General features: G+C 43.2%; 1 protein-coding gene across 3 annotated transcripts in view; it reads left to right on the forward strand.

Moving 5' to 3' along the window:
• Positions 1–158: 158 nt before the first annotated feature.
• Positions 159–22,651, forward strand: part of GAS6 (growth arrest specific 6) — a 57,972-nt gene continuing 35,479 nt past the window's right edge. Inside the window, exons 1-5 of one of the 3 annotated variants that reach the window (XM_089775410.1) lie at positions 159–319; positions 974–1,140; positions 13,702–13,760; positions 14,044–14,068; positions 14,833–14,895. In XM_089775410.1, coding sequence (XP_089631536.1) covers positions 253–319; positions 974–1,140; positions 13,702–13,760; positions 14,044–14,068; positions 14,833–14,895 — 381 coding nt within the window. In that variant the 5' untranslated portion in view covers positions 159–252. The remainder of the gene's footprint in view (positions 320–973; positions 1,141–13,701; positions 13,761–14,043; positions 14,069–14,832; positions 14,896–22,651) is intronic. The other 2 variants (XM_075918359.2, XM_075918348.2) reach the window with 2 other exon arrangements.

Below are 22,651 nucleotides of genomic sequence, written 5' to 3' on the forward strand. Positions count from 1 at the left end.
CAGGTCGGTCGGTTCCCGCTGCACCCTGGCCCCCCGCCAGCCCTGCACCCCCGCGGCGCTGCACCGAGCCCGGAGTGATTGGGTGAGAGGCGCGAGCGACTCCCCGGCCGGGCTCTCGCAGCCGCCTGGCGCGCGCGCTGCTCGCCCTCCCCCCCCCCCCCCGCAGTAGCCGCGCTCCCTGCGCTCGCGCCGGACCGCCCCGCTCCTCCTGCTGCCGCCGCCGGTCCCAGCAGGGCACAGCCCAGCCGCAGCATGCCGCAGCCAGCGGCTCCCGCGGCCGCCCTCCTGCTGCTCCTGCTGGCTACGGACTCCGCGGCGAGTGAGTGCCTCGGGGGCCTCGCCTCCAGCCCGCTCGGGGGGGAGGCGAACGTCCCTTGCCCCTTGAGGAGCCCCATCTTCCCCCCTCCCCAGCCGCGGCAATGCACCAGTCTCTGCGCCTGTGTGCAGTAAGGCAGGAGCTTCCTCCCCTTGCTCCCAAGGGCGCCCAGAGAGCGTGCGGAGGGGGATGGCTGGGGCGTTTGCTAGGGACGCGGTCTGGCATTGTGTGGGCGACAGGGTAGTGGGGGGCAGGCTGGGGAATCCCCCTGGCTGAGGGGGGTCTGGGGGAGCAGTAGCTTGGTGACTGCCCCAGGGGGAGTGCATGAGTGTAGCTGCGCAAGGTGCAAGCGGGGCGTTGCATGGCTGGGGGCTGCACGGGGCAGTGCCTTGTCTGCCCAGTGTTGGGGGGGGGGGTGCATGACTGTGTCTCGTGCGGCACGGGGGACAGTACGGCCGGGGCAGTGCTTTGGGAGTCGGCCCGCGCCATCGGTGTCTAGAGCGGGCCAGGCTGCTGTGCACGGGCTGGGCTCGGTGAGGGGGGCACGCCCGTGCCATTGTTCCGTGAAGTTCCCAGCGGGCGGGTCCCGTGAGCTGACTCCTGTATTTACCGCTGCTTCTCCTTCCCCGCTGTCCCTGTGCGTGGCTGCGGCCGCAGCCGTGTTGCTGCGAGCCACCGAGGCTGCCCAGTTCTTGCGGCAGAGACAGCGCCGAGCCTTCCAGGTCTTCGAGGAGACCAAGCAAGGCCATCTGGAGCGGGAGTGCGTAGAGGAGCTGTGCAACAAGGAAGAAGCCAGGGAAGTATTTGAAAACGATCCTGAGACGGTAAGAGTTGGGGGTGATAAGCGGCGCTGCCGGTACATTGAGGGTTTTACTGTCAATCTCTCGCGCTCTGGCCACAACTGGAATGAGGGCGCCAGCTGTCAGCACAGCTGGAGAAGTTGTTTGGGGGAGGAGGGGAGCCATTAGATAAATAAGTGAAACCACAACACTTCCCTTAACTGCGGTTTGTTAGGATTGTCAGACCACGCAAATATAGCATATAAAAGGAAAAGGGAAAGTCCGGTTAAATTTGCTGGGCTGACATAATTTATATGCCATTGATATTTAAAATGTCCATATTCTCCATTCAGATTTAAAGGGCCAAATTCACTCTGGTATAACTTCAGCACCTCCAGGGAGTTACACCAAGGTGACATAGTGTTTCAGTATTTCTGTCTGAACATCTGTGTCTTCCCCTCTTCTCCCATCCCTTGAATCCTTTTAGCTCTGCCCCAAAACAACATCAGAAAAGAAATTTCTGGGAAGAAATATGTCATAAACAAACTGTAAGACTTTCAATCCATTTTTAGTGGGTACAGTAGTTTGAGTTTTTGCTTTAGGATTGGGAATGCTCTAAATGAGAAGACGGGAGGACGGAAATAGTGACTTTTATAGCATTTTTTATAAAGTGGCTGTTCTGTAAATCTGAATGGCATTTATCTTCAAATTCAGTTACATCCTACAAAAACAAGGTACAAGTTCTCCTGAGTTTTTTTTTATCTTAAGTATTCTTCTTTTGTGGCACTTTCGTTATAGTAGTCTTGTTTGGCTGACCTTTATTTTCTTTTCCAATTAGCGTGCATCTTCTGGATGTCCTGTTTTGAATAAGCTGTTTCCTTTTGTGGATTATCAGGGATTAGTTTAGTGGTAGGGAGTGAAATTCTTGGAGATCATATTGGGGCTTAAAATTGCACAGTGAGTTCTTGTTAATGGCTTGATGCTTTTTGAGTGGAAGGAGTTACATGGTTCAGGTGTGGTGGTATGGGGAGTGAAGGCCGGACTTGACCTTTCATTTTGAGTCAATGTCTCATATTTAAGTGAAAACATGTCTAGACATGTATACCTTAATAGGCTAACAGTGCATTGGCTGCATTACATCACAGTGCAATGGATAGTTACAAAACAGAAGTAAAAAGGAAGAAATTTGCAAACTGATTCTAGTGCTGATTTTACTTCTGTCTGTTCAAGAGTTTAAGATCAAACTCCTGTTTATTTAGGCCTACTAAGACTGCCTGCGTGCATACTCTGGCACCCAGATACAACAGTGTTTGGTGCTCTGTAAAAAAACATAGATTGAACACAATATAAACAGTTGTAATGGCGTGTCAGACTGGATGACACAATTATTTTCCATACTCCTATTAAACTAAAACCTTTTAGTAGAGTCTTGCACACATTTCATGAAGGTGCGCAGAGAAAATAAAAAATCCAGAATGTGAACTTTGACCATTCATAAAGTTAATCTGCGGTCATCAGTTGTATTTATTGGATTTTCGCCAAGAAAATCGGCAAGGGTGAGCAAGTGCATATGAGATTTGTTCAGTGGAAGGGTAGACGGCTATAAACATAAGTAACAATTATGAATAATAATACTTGGCACTTATTTCACACTTAGGAAAATGTTAAAGCTTTGTTCCTGTTTTGAAGACAGTGAAGTAATTTGGGTTTTACATCTTACCTGTAGCTGTAAATGAATTCCCTGAGACATAACCATATTACTTAAACACCTTTGAGTAATAAATATTTAGCAGTTAATGGTTTGCTTTATATTCAGGCCTGGCCCTAGGACAAGGTGAGCAAAGCAAATGCCTTGGGCCCTGCACTTCCGGGGCCCGTGCTGCTGAGTATTCACCATAGCCAAGCCTGGGGCCCCGCTCCCAGCATCCTGCCTTAGGCCCGCAAATCCTTTGGCCAGGCCTGTTTATATCTGTGGTTTTATTGTATTGTATTGTAGCTGGTGGGTCTCTTTCTAATTCTAAAATAAAACACCTTTAAGGGAATATTGTTAAGGCTGACAGGCCTGCATATTTGTGTCCACTTGCATATTCTCAATGCACCCAAAATGTTATGTTTTTAAAATGCTCCATGCTCTGCCGGTCTTCTTCTGAGACAGCCACCAGCCCCTTTCCCTCCCCACACCCAACATGCTGAATTTGTTAGCAATTTGCACTTGCTGGTTTTTGCCTCAAGACAGATTTTATGCCCATTCCAATCTAGTTGCAGATCAGTATGTGGCATAAAGATGACACTAGTTATGCTGTTTGACAATCAACTAACAATTATGGACAGAGGTAAAATATCTATGTTATTATTACTGCATCAATTGGGAGGCTTCAGTGCTATTAATCATAAGTAATTACAGTAGGTAGCAGGGATTGATGAAGCCCCATTAAGATAATACTGCTTCTCCTTTGACAGAGCCTAGAAGAGTATGATGTACAGTTGTTTTTCATCTTTTAGTGCTCTCAGCTGAAGAACTTCGCACGACTTAATCTTGTCATCTCTCTTTCTTTTCATTTATATGAGGCAACTGGGAGAGGGGTTGCTAGATGCTATGATCTGTGATGCTATCAATGCACAGATGACAGTCTTATTCTGTTGACAGAGAGAATCAGAGATCTCTGTCTCTGAGAAACAGCTGTCTCAGACTCAATTCAGGAAAGATGGAAATGAAGTTAGATAGCAGTGCATTGCAGGTTGAGGAGCTATCAGTAGCTGTGACTTCACTTCTCGTCAGAAGATCTCTGTCCTTAAGTTGTTAAAGATGGCTGGAGATTGCATCTGTGAGTTTTGGGTGTGGGCCTACCCACAGTGATCTTGGCTTTGGCCATGTCAAGAGACAACTATAGTGCCTTTATTGGCTGGTCTTGAAGGCTAACCAGAAAGGTAACTGATTCAACAGACCCAATTACAGAGTGTCAGGAATACATAATTCCAACACTCTGGTTTATGGGTGGGGTTTATCCAGTCCCAGGTCTGTTCCAAGCTCCTGATCCTTACTTTTAAAGCTCTAGATGATCATGGGCATAGTCACATGAATGACTGCTTCACACTACAGTTTACACATGACAGCTGTGCTTTCTAAGGAGTCCCAAGGTCTAGTCTACACTCCTGAGTTCTGTCGACTTAATTATGAAAGTATCTATGCTTAAATTTCGCTTCTGCCTCCATAAGCACCTTGCTATACCAACATAACTCCACTTTCAGGAGCTGTCTCACAGTGCCCTATATTGGCAGTACAATCAATACATTGCTGGTGAGGACACAGACTGCTGACACGAGCAAAATGCAGACACGCACAAGCAATGTAATTATTGCAATGGCTGTATGCCAGTATAAATTAGGTTGTCTTAATTTTGTATAGTAAATGTAACCTAAGGTTTAGTCTAAACCCATTGCATCCAACCAATTTTCAAGCAGTAGCCACTATAGTATAGTGTAGGAGTGTTAGCGAGTAGTCAACTGGAGTGTTAACTACTTCCTTCCCCGCCCTTTTCTGCCTCTATGAGAGGCAGCGAGGTGCAGGGGGAGGGAACAGGAACCGGTGTTGAGGGGAGCTGGCTTAAAAGCCAGTTCCCCCTAGCACCAGCTCCTCGGTGCTGCCTGCCCAAGTGTGGAGGATAGAGAAGGCTGCAGCAAAGCAGCCTCTGCCTGTGATTGGCTGAAACTCGCCGTGGGCAGAGGCTGCTCCTGCAGCAGCTCCTGTTCACGACCAGCCCTGGTTGCTGTATACAGGGGTGTAGGACTCAGTGCGAGCTGGGACTGAGCAGTCCCGGCTCACGCTGGTCTGGGATGCTGCGCCTATGCATTTAAATATAGTAAAAGTCCAGCAGCTCTTACTGCTTTTAAAATGCAGAGCCACAGCGCAGGTGGCTCCCAGAGTCAGAATGAGTCGGGCTGCTCAGTGCTGGCTTGAGCTGGCTCCTGGAGCTACACCCGCTGTGGCTCTGCATAGCGGTCCTTATCGACTCATTATGTAGTCAATACAAATTGTATCAATTACACAATTAGTCAGATAACCATAATGTAACGTCCCTGCTATAGTGGCTACTGCTATAGCAAGCTAGCCACACTCAACCAGCCAAATAGCCACATTGTTCAAGCCAACTAGCCACATTCAACTGGCCAAAAAGCCACATGTGACTAGCATGTTGGACACCATGGGTCTAAACTAAGGTCTTGTCCACATGAGGTAGCTAGAACATAGTAAACATGGGTGTGAATTTAGTACAGAGTTATTTTTATGCTTCAACTCTGCATGTCAACATTCTTACTGCATTCTAAACCTCTGGAAGTTTAGTTTACTTCATGTCCAAAGTGTATTAAGCTAGTTTGCAAAAAGGCACTCAGTAAGAGTCTGTGGGGGAGTTAGTACAGAATAGTTTACTATAAACATTTTTCTTATGTAGATAAACCCTTACATTTCATGATATGATATGAAATCATATTAGCTAGTTTAGTTTAACTAATATCTTCAAAAACTTTTAGTCATGACAAGTCAAGTTGTACTTTTGTGTGTGCTAAGGTGGTCAAATGTAAAGTGTAGATTTTCTCCTAATCCTAAAAAGTTTACGCCAAAACCAATTCTGGCATTTTTCTCATGGAATGATAGTTCTGTTGACCCAGTAAACATAAATTAAACATTTTGGCTTGCAACTACAATAAGTAGGATGACTACATGGTTGTTATTTTGATGTCTTGCATGCATTGTTTAGAAGCACACGTGCAAACAGATATTAGTAAAGATGTAAGCTCTCTTTAACTTGAATAATGGTGTTATCGCATTTGTGATTACTTGTAACAACTCTAGTTATATTATAGCAGGTAAGATTAAATAACCATTTATTTGCAAGTAAATACAGCTTTTTATTTTATATTAAGGAGACTATTGACTAGTCCCAGCCTGTGAGAGAGAAGATCATTTATTACATTTCTAGTCTGAAACTTTTTCCTATTTTTAAAAGAAAACAAGATTGTTCTATCTATATGACTATAAATGGCAAAAACAAATACACGCTACATTGACATAGTCTTGTAGATTATCTTTTAGATTAAGCTGAATGAAAAATATTTATGTATAGGCTGAAATGTTTTGGAAGCTAAAAGAAACGAGAAAAGTAATTAAAGAGAATTTCAACATAATATCAATGGAGAAAAATAAGAAAGGGAGCATGTTAATGGAGGAAGATTGCTTCCTAACACTACATTTTAAATAGATGAGCTAGGTGTGATAAATAAGGTTGCAGTTGCAAAACATCTTAGTTATAGAGATAAAAGACTGTTATCTTAGTTAAAATGTTGATAAGAGCCTTGTATAAAAGGTAGTAATAAACAAATATTTGCCTGTAGTATTCACTATTAGGTGCTATTAGCTTGTAAGCCTTCTGATAAACTGCTCTGAAATTTGACTGACCTATTCTGAAAATGAGATTTACACAATTGTACGAGTAGAATGAAGGGTGAAAAGGAAAGTGACTAGCAATTTTTTAGTGAGCATGGATTTCCCTTTTAAAAAAGTGTTGTAGGTCAAACTTCATATGAGGTGGGTTAGGATGTTGACCCTTGTTTTCAACAATTGTTGCTGCTACTGAGCTGCCACAGCAGCTATTTGTAACAATGCTCACTGGTTTCCATTGTTATTATTACCAAAAATTACTAGTATTTCTCCACTTAGCTCCTCTTCCATCTTTTCACCATTACATTCCTTCCTACTTTTCTAATGTGATATTAATAGTTAGATATCTGTATCTACATCTCTATTATTAGAAGTGTGACCTAAATATTTCAGCTTCCAACATCCTTCCTAGAAGAGTGGTGTACGGTTTCAGAAACTGTAGTCTATGTTTGTAACTTAACTGTGTTGTGTTGCACACATGATATGATGGGACAGCAACAACATTCATGCTTAACCAGACCTATCAACTGAACTATACACTTGACCTTTATTGTACACTGGCCATTGGTCCAGTTTCATAAACACAAATTCTTGGTAAGCTCAGCTGAATACAAAGAATGTTGAGAGGTTTTCTGTTCTATACATTTGAAATTGCATTACAGTAAATCTTTTAAGATATTGGGCAGATTCTCAGCTAGGGTAGATCAATTTAGGTCTATTAAAATCAATGGAGCTGTATCACTTTACAACAGCTGAGGATCTATCCCTCTGTGTTCACTGTGCACATTTAACGTAATGTAGAAAACCAGTTAATATTCATGTGTGTGCAGGGGGAGCGGCTGACTTCCTAAAGTGCACCTGGATAAATTCTGCTGCGGATCAGAGAGTTCACATCCTTGTAGCATTTAGCACTTATGTTTTGGCAAAGATGTAGACAAGAGACCTTGTGTAACTATGCACATTATGTGGCATAATTCACTTATTGCCTAATGGTCACTTCTTGTGATGGAAAACAGAAAATGGCATCTGAGATAAGAAAGCATGAGGTTTTTTTTCTTCTAATCCATTTCAAACAATTATTGCATAATCAAGAACTGTCTCAGACTGCCAGTAGAAACCCTCATTGTCTGATGTTTGACTTCTATTCAACAGTGAATCATGTGGATGTTTCTTTCTTTTGTTTCCTCTTGTTCCTGTCTTTATAGTATTTTTTTAATTCATGCAAACTTGGTTTTGTGGTTGTAGGAGCCAGACACAATGAGACAGTACATTAAGCCATAAGAAGCAGGGTTGGCCATGAAATAAAAGGATTAACATTCTGTCTGTTTTGATGAGAGTACACAGAGTTTGGAATTGATTAAACTGATAGCGGCCAGCAGTTCTATCATGTAGGCCTGGAGTGTTGCTTGCCTACCCTTCACTCAGGGGCTGTGTCTACATTGGCCCCTATTCCGTAATAGGGATGCTAATGTAGCACTTTGGAATAGGCAAATCCGTGGGGGATTTAAATATCCCCCGCGGCATTTGCATTAACATGGCTGCCGCTTTTTTCCAGCTTGTAGATAAGCCGGAGAAAAGCGCCAGTCTGGACGCGATCCTCCAGAAAATAAGCTCTTTTCCGGAGGATCTCTTATTCCTACTTTCAAGCCGCTTTTCTCCGGCTTATCTACAAGCTGGAAAAAAGCGGCTGCCATGTTAATGCAAATGCCGCGGGGGATATTTAAATCCCCCGCGGATTTGCCTATTCCAAAGTGCTACATTAGCATCCCTATTACGGAATAGGGGCCAATGTAGACACAGCCAGGGTGTCTAGACTACATGGCTCCATCGATGGAGCCATGTAGATGAGTTTTCTAGACATAGCAAAATGAAGCGGCGATTTAAATAATCACCGCTTCATTCACATAAAAATGGCTGCCGCCAGGGCCGGACAAAGGCATGGGCGAGCCGGGCAGCTGCCCAGGGCACCAACCGATGGGGAGCGCCTGATGGCAGCTGTAAGGAGTGTTCGGCGTCCCTTACAGCTGCCATCAGTCGCCGCGCGCCCAGCTCCCGCAGTGCCGGCCCCGCTCTGCTAACTGGCAGCACACTTCCCCCTACAGCCACGGGGCCCTGCACGGCCCGGCGCACACTCTAGCAGCGCTGGCCTGGCCGGGCCGGGCTGGGCAGCGCATGTGCCGTGAGCCCCAGGGTGGGAGCCCTGGGCTGCGCGCCAGGGGCCGTGGCCAGCCTGCGCATACGCCTTACGCCCTGGGGGCGGCCAGGGGGGTGGGTCTGCACCCCCCAGGGTGCCAAAAGGGCTTGGGCCGACCCTGACCACCGAGCTACGCTGATCAACTGATTGTCAGCATAGCGCGGTAGTCTAAACGGGAATCAGCTGACCCCAGCACCCTTTGTCGTCAGATCCTGTAAGCCTCGTTTCATGAGGCATAAGGGATCTGACAACAAAGGTTGCTGGGTTCGGCTGATCCCTGTCTAGATTACCGTGCTGTGCCGACAATCAGCTGATCGGCACAGCTCGGCGGCCGTTTTGATGTAAATGAAGCGGCGATTATTTAAATCGCCGCTTCACTTTGCTGTGTCTAGTAAACTCATCTACATGGCTTCGTCGATGGAGCTGTGTAGTCTAGACACACCCTTAGAGTGGGATGATATTGGTGGATTGGTTAGTGAATGCTGACTGGTGAGGAAGACAGTATAACTAAAGAAGTTACAGGTTTGAAGATGTTTATATCTAATTCATGCTTGTATATAATTTTGTGTAAATAAAGCATGTGCCTTGTATTATTTTTTATTTATAGTATTATAAAAACAAATCCAAGGAAAAGTGGTGACAGCATATCCTGGTTGATTCCTTACTTCAGAGCCTTAGCTGGAAACTAACATTGAATTATGTAGTGAGTGTTGCCACTGCTGGTCACAAAAAGGGTCAGCTAATAAATTGTTGCCTTTTGATGCTATAAATACTATATGGCTTTCTGGATAATGAGATGTCAACAGGCTAATGTTTGTCAACAGGCTAATGTTTAACTCAGCTAGTTCAAAACTAAACAATGCATTGAGTGTCCCCTACACTTTTTAATATTATGGATATACTAGATGACTTACATGGTGTTCAGGTCTTTAACTCAATACATTTTTGTTTTTGGAAAATAAAATGCAAATGCACTTATCATTTAAATCATTGCTTTGGGGTGGGGCTAGGGAGGAGGAGTTCAGTATGCAGGGTGCTCTGGTGAGAGAGGATAATTCCAGCCCTCTCACTGCAGCAGCTTGGGGCCAGGTGAGAATCATAGAATGCTAGAATTGGAAGAGACCTTGAGAAGTCATCAAGTCCAGTCCCCAGCACCATCTAGATCATCCCTGATAGATGTCTTGTCGAACCTGCTCTTAAATATCTCCAATGATGAAGATTCCGCAGCCTCCGTAGGCAATTTATTCTAGTGCTTAACCACTCTGACAGTTAGGAAGTTTTTTCTAATGGCCAACCTAAACCTCCCTTGCTGCAATTTAAGCACCTCTCCATGGCTGTTGCAGTCCAGGTCGCCCAGCTGGGGGAGGGATGCATGTCCCCTGGCTGGGGTAGGTCTAAGTTCGTCTACCCCCTGAATTTCCCAGCCAGAGCACCCCGGGGCGGTGGGAGAGTGGGTGTTGGTGCTGTCCCAGATGGGTCAGCCCCTTTCATCTGCCTGGTGATTATGTCTCTTTTCTGTATGGTTTTATGAAAAGCAATCCCATTCCAGGCACATCCCTATTTCCTGCCACAACCAAACCCTTACCTTGCTTTAAATATTCCTCCCCCCAGTATACCGAATTTGGTGGTCCTAGCTCTTACAGTTTAGGAGGGGTTCTTGAACAGACAGACAAACTCAAATATTGAATAGATTAGCAAACTACAAAATAGTTCTCTTCGTATTTTTCTGGTTCTTGTAAGATTCTGAAAATAAAAGAGAAGACTCTTAATTTTGCATACATTTTGGAGGTGTGTGACAATTTAGTAGGGGCTTGAACCTAAGAAGCTCACAGCCCTCAACTCCCACTGAAATCCATGTGAGTTGAGGGTTCAGAGCACTTTTCTTTTTTGGGCAATTGGAATCAAGGAAATAGGGTTAAAGAGCCTGGTATTCATGCTGGAAAACAGGTGAGTCTCACTGTATTATTCAACAGACTACAAACACTTTGAAGCTTTAATAATACAACGTTCTAACTAGTGCTCCTGCAAAACAATAACACCTTGGTGTTAAGCCATTTTGTGTTATGATTATCAAAAGTAATTCATCATTCCTTTTGGGCTAATCCTTTGGTTTTAGTCAACCAGAAACACGGGACCTTTGGCTCTTTGGAAGCTTGCAGCCTTGGAAATGCACCTAGGTGTGGCAGACAAGGAAGTCCTTTCCAGCTCAGATTTTATTACTTAATGCATTGTTCTTATAACTCAGAACCAATCCTGTTAAATAAAAAGTTAAACCGTCATGAGCAAATGATATTAAACCCATAGTCCATCCCATTTGTATTAAAATGTGTGGCAAAGAGGGAACCTTTCAGAGAGGCAGTCTGAAAGGTAATATTAATCTTGGTAAGAGAGGAGGTTGGTGTAAAACAAATAAATGGGTCATTGGACGAAGGGAGAAGAGTGTAAAATTATATTGTAGACTTCAGTTAAAATTATTTTCATCTGTATGTCTTTGGGTCATAGCTTATAATAAGGATGTTAGGTAGCATGTATTTCACTAATTGAATAGTCGATGCATTTTTGCATCGACTATTCGATTAGTTGATAGGATGGCGCTGCCCCTTTGAAACACCACCATGTTGTTTCAAAGGGGCAGCACTGCATGGAGGCCGGGATGAGCTGGGGTGTTCCCAGCTGTTGCAGCATTTCAAAGTGGCAGTGCTGCATAGCTGATCCCAAGCTTAGCGCTGCATGGAGCCGTGGGTCTGCTGGAGACTTGTGCGACGCTGCTCCTTTGAAATGCTGCCGTAGCGTTTCAGATGGCAGCACTGCACAGACCCCAGGCTCCCTGCGGCGCTGCTGCTTTTAAGTACTGCCTTCTTCCCCTGCCTCTATTTGATAGAGGCAGCAAGGGTGGGAAGAAGCGACTAGTTGTATCCTGTCAACTATCCGATAAGCATTTGCTTATTCAATAGTCGACTAGTCCTTAACATCCCTAGCTTATGGTGGACAGATACCTTTTAGTTTCATTTTGTTGCTGTTTGTAAAGGCAACATTTTGTACACATCCCAGTTAACTAGCACTGAGTTAGTTTAGGTTGCATTTGTGTTTAGAAGGTTATGTTTGCAATCAAAATAGCTAATGTTTTTTAAATGGAGTTTTGGATTCTGTACAAATGGATGGTAATTTCCCAATATTCTTCTTACTCATCACAAGTAAATAGATTAGTGGATTTTTCTTGCCCTGCTTTGTTCTCCAACAGCGCTCCAACAGTCATGAATAGCAGCCAAATTGGATGCATGCACATGAAACGAGCTATTTCTGTCCCTTTTGATTGACTTCAAATTTTTGTTTTTGCCAGTCACTGGATTGGAATGATGTCTGCAGTTGTGCTATATCCCCATTTTTCACAGCTGTATGTTGACAAAGGGAAAAGATTTACAAAAATGTCAAATCATTCTCTGCTATATGTACATATTTTATAATTCAAGTACTGACTGTGGCACAATATGTTGTTAGGTGCAAGGAAACCTGATATAAATTTTATGCTAAGGAACAGATTCTGAAGTCCTCACTTAGTCCTTAGTGAGCCAGATTTCTAGTAATTCCAGCAAGAGTGCATGTGCTTATCAGTTCTTGGCTCTGTATGTCCTTTTGATCTAAATATGCTGGAGCTTTAACTACTCTTTACTAGGGATGTTAAAAATAGTGTAATATGATAACCGTGTAACCGTAAAATATCCAGTCTGTTACATGGTTAAGCGTTACTTTTACAAAGGGGAATTACTATAGCCTACTGCATGCTCTACAGTAGGTGCCAGAAGGCTCAGTCTGGCATGCTCTGGGTCCCAGCAGCTGCCCCTGCTTCCAAGCTGTCCCCGTTGTGGCTGTGCACGAGGAACTGTCAGGCGGTTCTGCAGTTAACCGGTAACATTAACCGATAAGCAGCTGCTTATCGGTTAACGGGTTAACTGGTTACACTCTAACATCCCTACTCTTTTCTGAAGCTTCTTCGAATTTAGGTAATAAGATTGTGTGGCTATTTTTTCAGAAAATGGAACTTGTTCACTTAAAGCTAAGGCAATAATAACTATTTTAGATTTCATGACCTACTTGGTCACTTGGATTGCATTTGATGGACCAGTGGTCATATGTGAATGTATGTGTATATGTTTGTGCGTGCACAAACACATACACAATGAATTAGTCCATGTGGTAATGTACACCTCCATGTATTACAGGAGTTTAGAGTAGCTTCATAACTTCACTTTAGATACTTGAATTGTACTGGGGCCTTTCAAGTAGGCTCACAAGGACCAACAGTTATATGTAAGATATCAACTATGATCATTGGGGAAATGGTCTGCTTAACTCAACCAACAAAATGTATCAGTAAATTATCAGTGCTTTGTCCTGATTCGTATTAACTTTAGTTTTAACAGTATTTTAAGCTAGCTATTTAAAGTAAAGCTATTAGGAGCAATGCAACATTGGAAAAAGCTTTTCATAACTACAAGTTTTGTCCATTTTTTAACAACTATCTCTGAAGGCAATTTGTTGTCTATAAAAAAGTGGATTGCAAAAATGGACCTTTCTAAATCAGTGTTTCTCAATGGCTGGTTGGTGGATTGGTGCTGGTCCCTGAGATCTGCCAGACACAGTGCAGGAAGGCAGCAATCCAGTCCTTGATATCAAAAAGGTTGAGAAACCTTGTTCTAAAGCATGTTGCTGTGGTGAGTTATGCTTTCCCCATATTTGCATGCTCAGAATGTTCTTTCAACAGATACTGTTGTATCTTGTTACTGGGCAGTTTTATAAGGGAAAGCTCTTAAAAGTAATAGTGTGCTCCTCCTTCTCAAGGCAAAGGCAAACTTTAGCCTTTTACTTTGATGGTTAAGGTGATGTCAGAGTTCTGTTGTTACAGAAAGACTCCAAAGGGGGAGGGCAGTAGGTGACTAAATGATTCTGTACTTTTCCCTCTGGTTTTTATCCCCAGATTCCTCTTACTTCCTCTACCTCATGCCATGATCAGCATCTTTACTTCTTGGATAGTGGGTAAGTGGCTTCCTGTTCAGTCACTGCCAGTGCCACTTCATAGGTCAGCTGTCAAAAATTCTTTGGGACAAACCATTTTTTCCCTTCCCCCTTCAGATCAAAGTATGATCTTCTGTCTCCATTGGCCTAAGTGAAAGAAGTTAAGAGTCGTACGTTTGGACCCCGTTGTGCTGTCACCAGGCTAGGACACCAAAAACGCAGCAGCAGTTAAAAACTAATAAAATTGATAGCAAAAACTAATATTATTCCAATAAATCTTTGCTTTTTTTTCTTTCTCCCACAGGACTATTTTTACCCGAAATACTTGGGTGAGTTACAGTTATTACTTTCACTCTTTGGCAGTTCTAGTGTGTGTGCCTAACATTGGAACATGGGAGAGCCAGTCTGTCCAAAAGACTGTAATAGAGGCCCTCTATTCCATCCTGAAATATAACCAAATGCTCCTCATGATTTTAAAGTGGGTATATATGATTTATATCTATAGAGTCACATGCACAAACACTTTACATAATATATATATTTAAAGTGTATGTTTAATGTTGTATTTATTTATTTATTTGTTAATTGTAACTTACAACATTTGCAAACAGATTATAGTCTGTTACTGTACATATGCTTTTTAATAGTTTTATTTAAAAAAACAAGGGGATTAGCTTGTAGACCTATTGCTTTTTATATTCTGTGTCATTGTCATGTCACCACATTGCTTTCCATTTGCATTTTACATTTAGGATTTAACATGACATATATCAGCAGATTTAGGTTTGAGAGAAGTCTTTTTATTTAGTTGGCCAGCTTTTAGTATCCACTATTATCCTTTTAGCACTATAGTAGCATCTGGTAGAATGATTATAATGTACAGTAGAATTATAAACTGTTCAACTGAACATCAGAGCTAAAATATTTATATGAATAGAGAAGAATTTTTAAAGCATCTGGAGGGCTGCAAGTTAAAATTGATTTTGTACTCTCCTGAACTTTGCTTAATGAAACGTCAGTAGGCCAGGTATCAATTTACACACTGTGTGACCGATGGCACATAATAATAATAATTTCATTTTCTGTTCTTCAGCTTGTATTGAGAAATTTGGGTCACCGTATACAAGAAGTCCAGATTTCCTTACATGCGTTCATAGTAAGCATTTTTCACATTGTATATTACAACTAAACATAACAGTCATTTTGTTTGGGGTGTGAAAGCACCTCAGTCATCTTCATTCTGGTAGAACTCTGGCAACCCCTTTCACATTTGATTTCTTAAGGACCTTATGTCATGTGGGCCCCTTCCCCCTTTCCAGTTGAGAGACTCTTCCTTTCAGAATCCATTAATGTGGCTCCTTTGTCTTCCAGAAGCTTCTTGTTTATTGATTCAGGGCATTCTTTCTCCCCCCATTTTTCCAAGGGCTGAGCAATCTGGGACGCAAGAGACAAGAATTAGGATTTGCAGTTAGTCTTTCACTGGGCTATGCTCCTCACTTTCTTTTACTTTCCTTAGAAAATATAAGTTAAAGTTTGGTACTTCTCTGTTAAGCCTGACTTACACTTTAAGCCATTTTGGAATCACTTATGAGAAACTTTATTGACTTTCAGTACATCACGTGACAAATTGTTGCCTCCAAATCACATTTACTCAGGCCATGAGTAAAAAATGGATTTTCCTTATTGCCAACCCTGCAAACTCAACTGGTATCTATATTGGAGGTCAAGCTGGGTTCTTTCTGGCTTTAGAATTGTATCTGCTTTAGGGAAGTAAGCAACTAGTCGACTATCCGATAAGTATAAGCTTATCAGATATTTGACTAGTGATGTGACTAGTCGCTTCCCCCCACTTCTGCCTCTATCATTTCAAAAGCAGACAGCCCAGAGGGAGTGTAGGACCAGCTGAGGACTCCCACTGGCCCCTGTGCTCCCCGCAGTACCTCAGCCTTTGAAACGTACAAGAGCCCCACTGGGGCTCTTCTATATTTCAAAAGGAAGCCCCACAGGGAGCAAGATGGGGAGCAGGAGCCAGTGCTGTGGGGAGCTAGCTTAAAAGCCGGTTCCCCCAGTACCAGCTCCATGAGGGGCAGGGGAGGTAGAGGCACCGGCCCCACGCTCCCTGCGGGGCTTCCTCTTTTGAACTGTAGCAAGAACAAGGCTGTTCAAAGGTGGAGGAGACATATCGACTAATCAAATTGTCAATGGAAATCCCTAATCTGCTTACATGAATAAGCAGATAAAAATATTGAATAAAAGTATTTTTGCTACTTTATATTCTTAGTGCTGTGGCTCCAACATAGCTATGGGAGAGAGAACTGGATAATTAACAGAATGATTAACTAAATTTCAGTTTCAGAATCTTTATAGTTAATAATTCACAGGCCAGAAAGAAGCAAGTCAACTGAGAGAACAGGCATTATTTATACATAATCACTTCAATTTTTCCTCTATACTTCAGTGTTTTTTCATGATCCACTTTGATTGGCCGTGTAATCCTACCAATGTTAGGAAGTTATTCAGAAAAGAGGGTTACAATTACCACTTTGCTAAGTTTTCAAGTTTAAAATTCATTAGCGCTGCAGCAGTTTCTCTATACTCTTGACTGTATTTGAACTCCAGGAATAATAAGTAAAATTTCAAGACCTGAATTTACAGAACACTAAAACATGACTTACATAATGTAAAAGGAAAAACTTAAAAACAATTAATAGTCTAGCAGCACCTTAAAGACTAACAAAATATGTATTTGGTATCATGAGCTTTCGTGGGTAAAACCCATTTCTTCAGATGATCGGAGTATTAAAAGTCCAGATCCAACCTCATGATATCATCTACATGATTTGTTAGTCTTTAAGGTGCAACTAGACTATTCATTATTTGTTAAGTTTTTCCAGTTACAGACTAACTCGGCTACCCCTCTGAAGCATTTTAATAATGTAAAAGAATCATCTGAGTAATTCATAAACACTTTAGAAATATTGGGCCAAAGGGCAATGAAAAGGATGAATAAAAGCTGAGGAAGGGACTAAGGAATTGTACCAATTATACATAAAGAGGTTTTCTCCCTCCCAAACCAATTGTACATAAAGAGGTTTAGCATAACAGGGGTGGGTAACAAATTTTTCACAGGGGCCACTTAATGGTTTTTGGTACTGGTCATGGGCCAGCTCCATCCCATTTCAGAAGGGGCGGAGCCTGGGATGAAAGGGGCAGGGCTGGGGACGAGCCTTCCCCAGAGTTGTCTGGGGGCTTATCTAGACTACAGGGAACGGTCGAAAGAAGATATGCAAATCTTCTTCCGATCGCGCTTTTGAAAGTGAAAGTAATTAAGACGCGGCTTTTCGGTGAACCATCCCTTTTGTCGAAAAGCCGCATAAACCTCCTTTTGTGAGGAAATGCGGCTTTTTCGGCGAACCACCCCCTTTGTCGAAAAGCCGCTTTTTCTCAAAAAAGGAGGTTTACATGGCTTTTCAACAAAGGGGGGGGAGAGTTCGCCGAAAAAAGCTGCGTCTTAATTACCTTCACTTTCGAAAGCTCTCCTGTGGAATTTGCATATCCTCTTTCGACCGTTCCGCGTAGTCTAGATAGGCCCTGGGGCTGGAGGCTTTGAAGCAAAAATAGAGCAAAGGGCTCACAGCTCCTGACCACACTGCTACCACGTTGCCTGGCAACTGCCCTGGGTTGTTGTGGCTGTTTAAAGGGCTTTCAGCTCCCGGCCCTGCCTCTTTGCCTGGCCGGTGCCCGAGTTGCTCGCACTATTTAAAGAGCCCGCAGCTATGTGGACATACCATGGTTTTATAGAGAGAAAATGTGATTTTTTTTTTGTCTCTTTTTCTATCAGTTTCTTAATAATTGCCAACATTGTCTTAGCTTTTTTGACTGAGCACCAACCCTATCTGCTCATTTTGTCTGCTAGGCTCCTCTGAAGAGCTTCAAAAAGTGTACAAGGATAGTTAATGCTGCTTTTAAGTAATGTTAAGTTCACTGCACACAAGCGTTGGTTTGCATAAGAAAAAAGAACATGCTGCTCAGAGCTGCTGTTTCTTGACTTGTTTCCCTGCTTCCTGACCACTCCTTTTCTCTTTCCCCACCATCCCTCACCTTCAGTGTGGCCTGTTAGATTTGCAAAGACTTTCAAGAGGGGACATTGGCAGCTGTGCATATGTGATGGGTAGCCTGTGCAGCTGCCTTTTTGTACCATGGAGCCTTTCCCATGCCTTTTCAATGGGTTTGTTCTGTCTGCCAAGCTGGAGAAATGAAAACATTTGAGCCTTTTGTGATTGAGTGTCCTTGATTTTCACTGTGAGGCTGTCCAGGAGGCCAAGGTACAAAGGTATTGGCTAGTAGTTCTGACATTCTCAGCATTTCAAGGCAAACTATTAAAAATATGTATTCCTTTGGCAGCAGGCTAACCACATTCCATTCCCTAATAGTTCTCTATTGCCTTCCTCCGTCTCCCACAACAGAAGTGTTACGGAGGCCTAAGATAAGTTCTTATCTTCTATACAGTTTGGTCCTGACTAGAAATTCTTGATGTTTCTTTAATTCCAGAGCTGCTAGGATGTCTCACAGTTAGAGAGAAATGGACAGAATTATGGGTGGAAATATAAATACTAATAAATGTAGCCCTTTGAGGCTGTTTTAAGAGCTCCTTTCTCCTTCTCTTCTGTCCCCCTACACCAGCACACCATATACAGCAGCAAATTCCACCACCAATTACATTTTCCCTTCAGTCCACTTCAGAAATGATTAATTATTTTTCATACCAGAGTTTATATATACTTTTGTGAGTGTGCTTTTATCATATCACCCTTTAATCCGGTTACCATTATTAGGCCCTAATAAGTATTCAACGGGAAGTGAAGCATTCAGCGGGATTTTCATGCTATTCATTGCAATAATTAACAAAATACAAAACTATTGCTACAGGGAAACTGGATAATTTGCAGCCGCAAAAATGGTTAAACTTATTTTTGAGCCTATGTAATGTTTTAAAACACTGTAGGTATGCATGAAAGATGATAGGCACATGTCCTTTGAGGGCAGTGGAAAATTAGGGCTTTGTCTGTCTATATGTGGAAGCTCTTGTAGAGTAGACTGAATTCAAAATGCAATCACTATTTTGCACTCAGAGCAAGTCTACAACACAAAATTAAGTTGAACTAAGTTAGGGTACCATATTTGAACTTTCAAAAAAGAGGACACTCCTGAGAGTGGGTAGCTGATACAGATACACTCCCTCTCAGGAGTGTCCTTATCTGTATCAGCTACCCACTCTCAGGAGTGTCCTCTTTTTTGAAAGTTCAAATATGGTACCCTAATAAGTCACGTCCACTGCAGTAATTGAATCACTTCTGCATGTCCACACTGTGCTCCTTGTGTTGCCGGTGCATCCTCACTAGCAGCGCTTGCATTGATGTAGAGAAAAGTGACCATGTGTGCTATCCTATTGTGCCACTGCCCTACATCTAGCACATTGTGTTTTGGGAAGCGTTTACAATGCCTGCTGGGGTAAATAAGCTGTGCAAGAGTGATTGGGAACGTGGTTTTAATGTCCAGTGATGCTGTTTCCTCCATCCCAAAATTTTAATCTGCGTCCTATAATATTTTGTGCCTTTTTTCAAAAGCCTTTCAAACCCTCTTGTCTGCTACATGTATGAGAAGCATGGATCCTGCACAGCTCTGCACTGGTATGAAGAGCATTGCAGGCATGGCACCCATAATCCTGCAGTATTTGCAGAGCTGGCAGAGGAGTTGTGGGGAACAAGATGAATCCTTGGAGGCTAAATTGCTGTGTAAGACATAGAAACAATTCAAGGTGGTTATTGGCATTCACAGAGCAGCTGCAGACAATGGAGCACAAGGTCTAGGCCTGAGAAACAAGCAGTGACTGGTGGGATAACATTATGCAGGTCTGGGTTGACCAGCAGTAGCTGCAGCGCTTTCAGATGTGCAAAGCCACATTCCTAGATGTTTATATGCCTCAGCTCTCCAGATCAGCCACACCAAAATGAGTGTTATGCTGGCAATGGAGAAGTGACTCGCGATCACTGTATGGAAACTTGGAATTCCAGATAGCTACTGATCAGTCCGGAATCAGTTTGGAGTTGGTAAATGCACTGTGATGGTTGCTGTGATGCAAATGTGCAAGGCCATTCATTGCGTACTGCTTGGAAGGGCTGCAATTCTCGGCAATGTACAAGACATAGTGGATGGTTAGCAGCAACGGGGTTCCTGAACTGAGATGGGGCGATAAGTGTATTTCTTATTTTGACTCCAGACCATTTTGATACATAGAAAAGTCCCCCTTTTTGCTGATGTACTATGATATTGCAAGTGCAAGTGGATCACTAGGTGCATTTTACCAACATTAATGTGGGGTGGGGTGGGGAGTCAGGGAAGATTCATAGTGCACATATCTTAAAGAACACTTGTTCAGAAAGCTCCAAGCCGAGATTTTTTTTTTTTTTTAAACAGAGCAGGGGCTTACCACTGAGGATGTTGAAATGCCACTAATGATTTTGGGAGACTTTTGCTCCCATGACTCATGAAGCCATACAGTGACCACTTCAACAGCAGCTAAGAGTGCGTCAACTGCATGCCTTTGGTTGTTTGAAAGGCCTCTGGCACAGTTTACTCACACAACCAGACCTCAGTGATAAAAATATCCCAGTGGTTATATCTGCCTGGTGTGGTGTTCATAATATCTGAAAAAAATGGAGAAAAGTTTCCACTAGAGTGGAGGGCGGAGGTAGAACAGGGATGGGGGGAGGGATAGCTCAGTGGTTTGAGCATTAGCTTGCTAAACCCAGGGTTGTGAGTTCAATCCTTGTGGAGACCATTTGCAGCAAAAATTTGTCAGGGATGGTACTTGGTCCTGCTGTGACGGCAGGGGATTGATCCCCACTACAAATTTATGTCAATATAACTGTTACTCAGTGGGTGTGGAAAATCCATACTCCTAAGTGATACAGTTATACCAACCGAACCCCCCCAGATGTATACAATCGTATGATGAAAATGGGAAGGCGTCCCCTCTCAGGAGTTCCTGTGCTTGTAGGGAAAGTTATCTTGTCAATATTGGAAATATCTTCATGAGGTGCTACAGCAGCAGCTGTGGCATGGAAAGTGTAGACAACCCCTTAATGTGGAGTAAGAGTGTTTATAGTTATTAGCTATTCTGCAGAAACTGTTCTATTTTCCCCTTTTAGACAATCCTTGAGAATGTTTATTGAGCAGTAAACAAACATCACTGTGCTGTAAATACTTCAAAAATATGTCAGAGATTTGCTTTGTCTGCATCTTTGAAAGTGTTTTATTCAAATTTTCAAAGTAAATTGTTTCAAAGGCATGCAGTCTAAGTCAAGGAGAGTAAGAGGAGAGAAGGACTGTTCCCATTATTTTGCCAAAGGAACTCATTCGCTAGTTAGTTGTGAAATACTTAACCCAAAGTCTTACCTCCTCTGTAAGCTGAGCAATTTGACCAGACTTGTCAGAATAGGGAGATGAGGTAACACTATTTGTCCTCCCCTTCAGTGCACACACCTGCGTGCACAGAGCATATTTCAAAAAATAATTGTCAAGGGATGGCCTGCTTATTTGTCTCATTGTCAGCAGCACAGACATGAGGATTGGAGGGTCTGGAGGGGGGTGGTACAGGTTACCATAAGTCTGATTTTTCCTGGAGCTGAGTCTCTCCTTGTGGAGCATGGGGGCAGAAGACAGCTAAAGCCACCTGAGTTTTCTGCAGCCAAGTAAATTCTGGAGGTGGGCCTGACAACTGAAGAGCAGCACCTGTGGGAGAAGTAGTCTCTTTCCTCCCTATCTCCAGTTGAGACTAGCAGTTGGAGCTCTGCACAGGCTAGGAGCCACCCACTGCATGCCAGATTTCATGGGAGTGATAAGATTGCATCATCCACAATGTATTTTTCAAGGCTGTGAATTTGATAGGGCCTTACTTATTCTGTATTAGAAGATTTATCCAGCGTTGTTCTGGTCCTTAACTCAATTAATTTTTGTTTTTAAATCATTGCTCTGGTGTGGGCTGGAGAGGAGGGGATCAATATGAAGGCTGTCCCAGGGAGACAGGACTACCCCAGCCCACTCTGATCACAGCAGCTTCGGGTCAGGTGAGAAACTCCTCTCCATGATTGTTCCAGCACCAGCGGGCACAGCTGGATGAGGGGTGCATATCCTCTAGCTGGGGCAGGTCCAGGTTCATCTGCCTCCTGCGCTTCCCAGCCAGAGTGAGGAATGCAGCAAACTGTGCACTTTCCTCTCACTCCCTGACAAAGGGGAACAGCCAGCAATGTCCATGTGCAAATTGGAGAGAGTGGGGGGTGAGAGAGGGGAGAGTTTCAGCTGCCACTGCCCTCCCTGAAGGGCACCTGGGGGGTGGGAGGCTTGGGGCTAGGCAGTCCCAGATGGGAGAGGGGGGTACCTCCAGCCAGCTCCTTTCACCTGCCTGGTGATTTTCTTCTCTGTATGGTTTTTATGAAAAGCAATCCGATTCCAGGCACATCCCCTTTTGCTGGCACAACCAAACCCTTATCTTGCTTTAAGTTATGGTAAGAGGAAGCTGCATACCAAATGTGGTGGTCCCTAGCTCTTGCCGTTTAGGAGGAGTTCTTGAACAGACAGACAAACTCTCTCAAATATATTCTAGTTTATGACAGTTGCAGAGGTGCTGCCAATGGATTTTGTAGGGGAGTATTCTACTTAGTTTCTTGTACTTTGGTTTTGTGCCTGGGTGGGTGGATTTCACTCTGAGAACAGTCAAGTTAACTGTTTGGAATTTGATTTAAAAATCCTGAACTGAGTGCCTTCTATTTTGCACTGAAATGTTGCTGACTGATACAATAATCAGCTGTAAAGGCTTTTCTTGATGTCATTTCACATGCAGAACTCTTTCT

This window comes from Pelodiscus sinensis, chromosome 1 (assembly GCF_052426305.1).
Source record: "Pelodiscus sinensis isolate ZL-2025 chromosome 1, ASM5242630v1, whole genome shotgun sequence".
Classification (NCBI taxonomy): Eukaryota; Metazoa; Chordata; order Testudines; family Trionychidae; genus Pelodiscus; species Pelodiscus sinensis.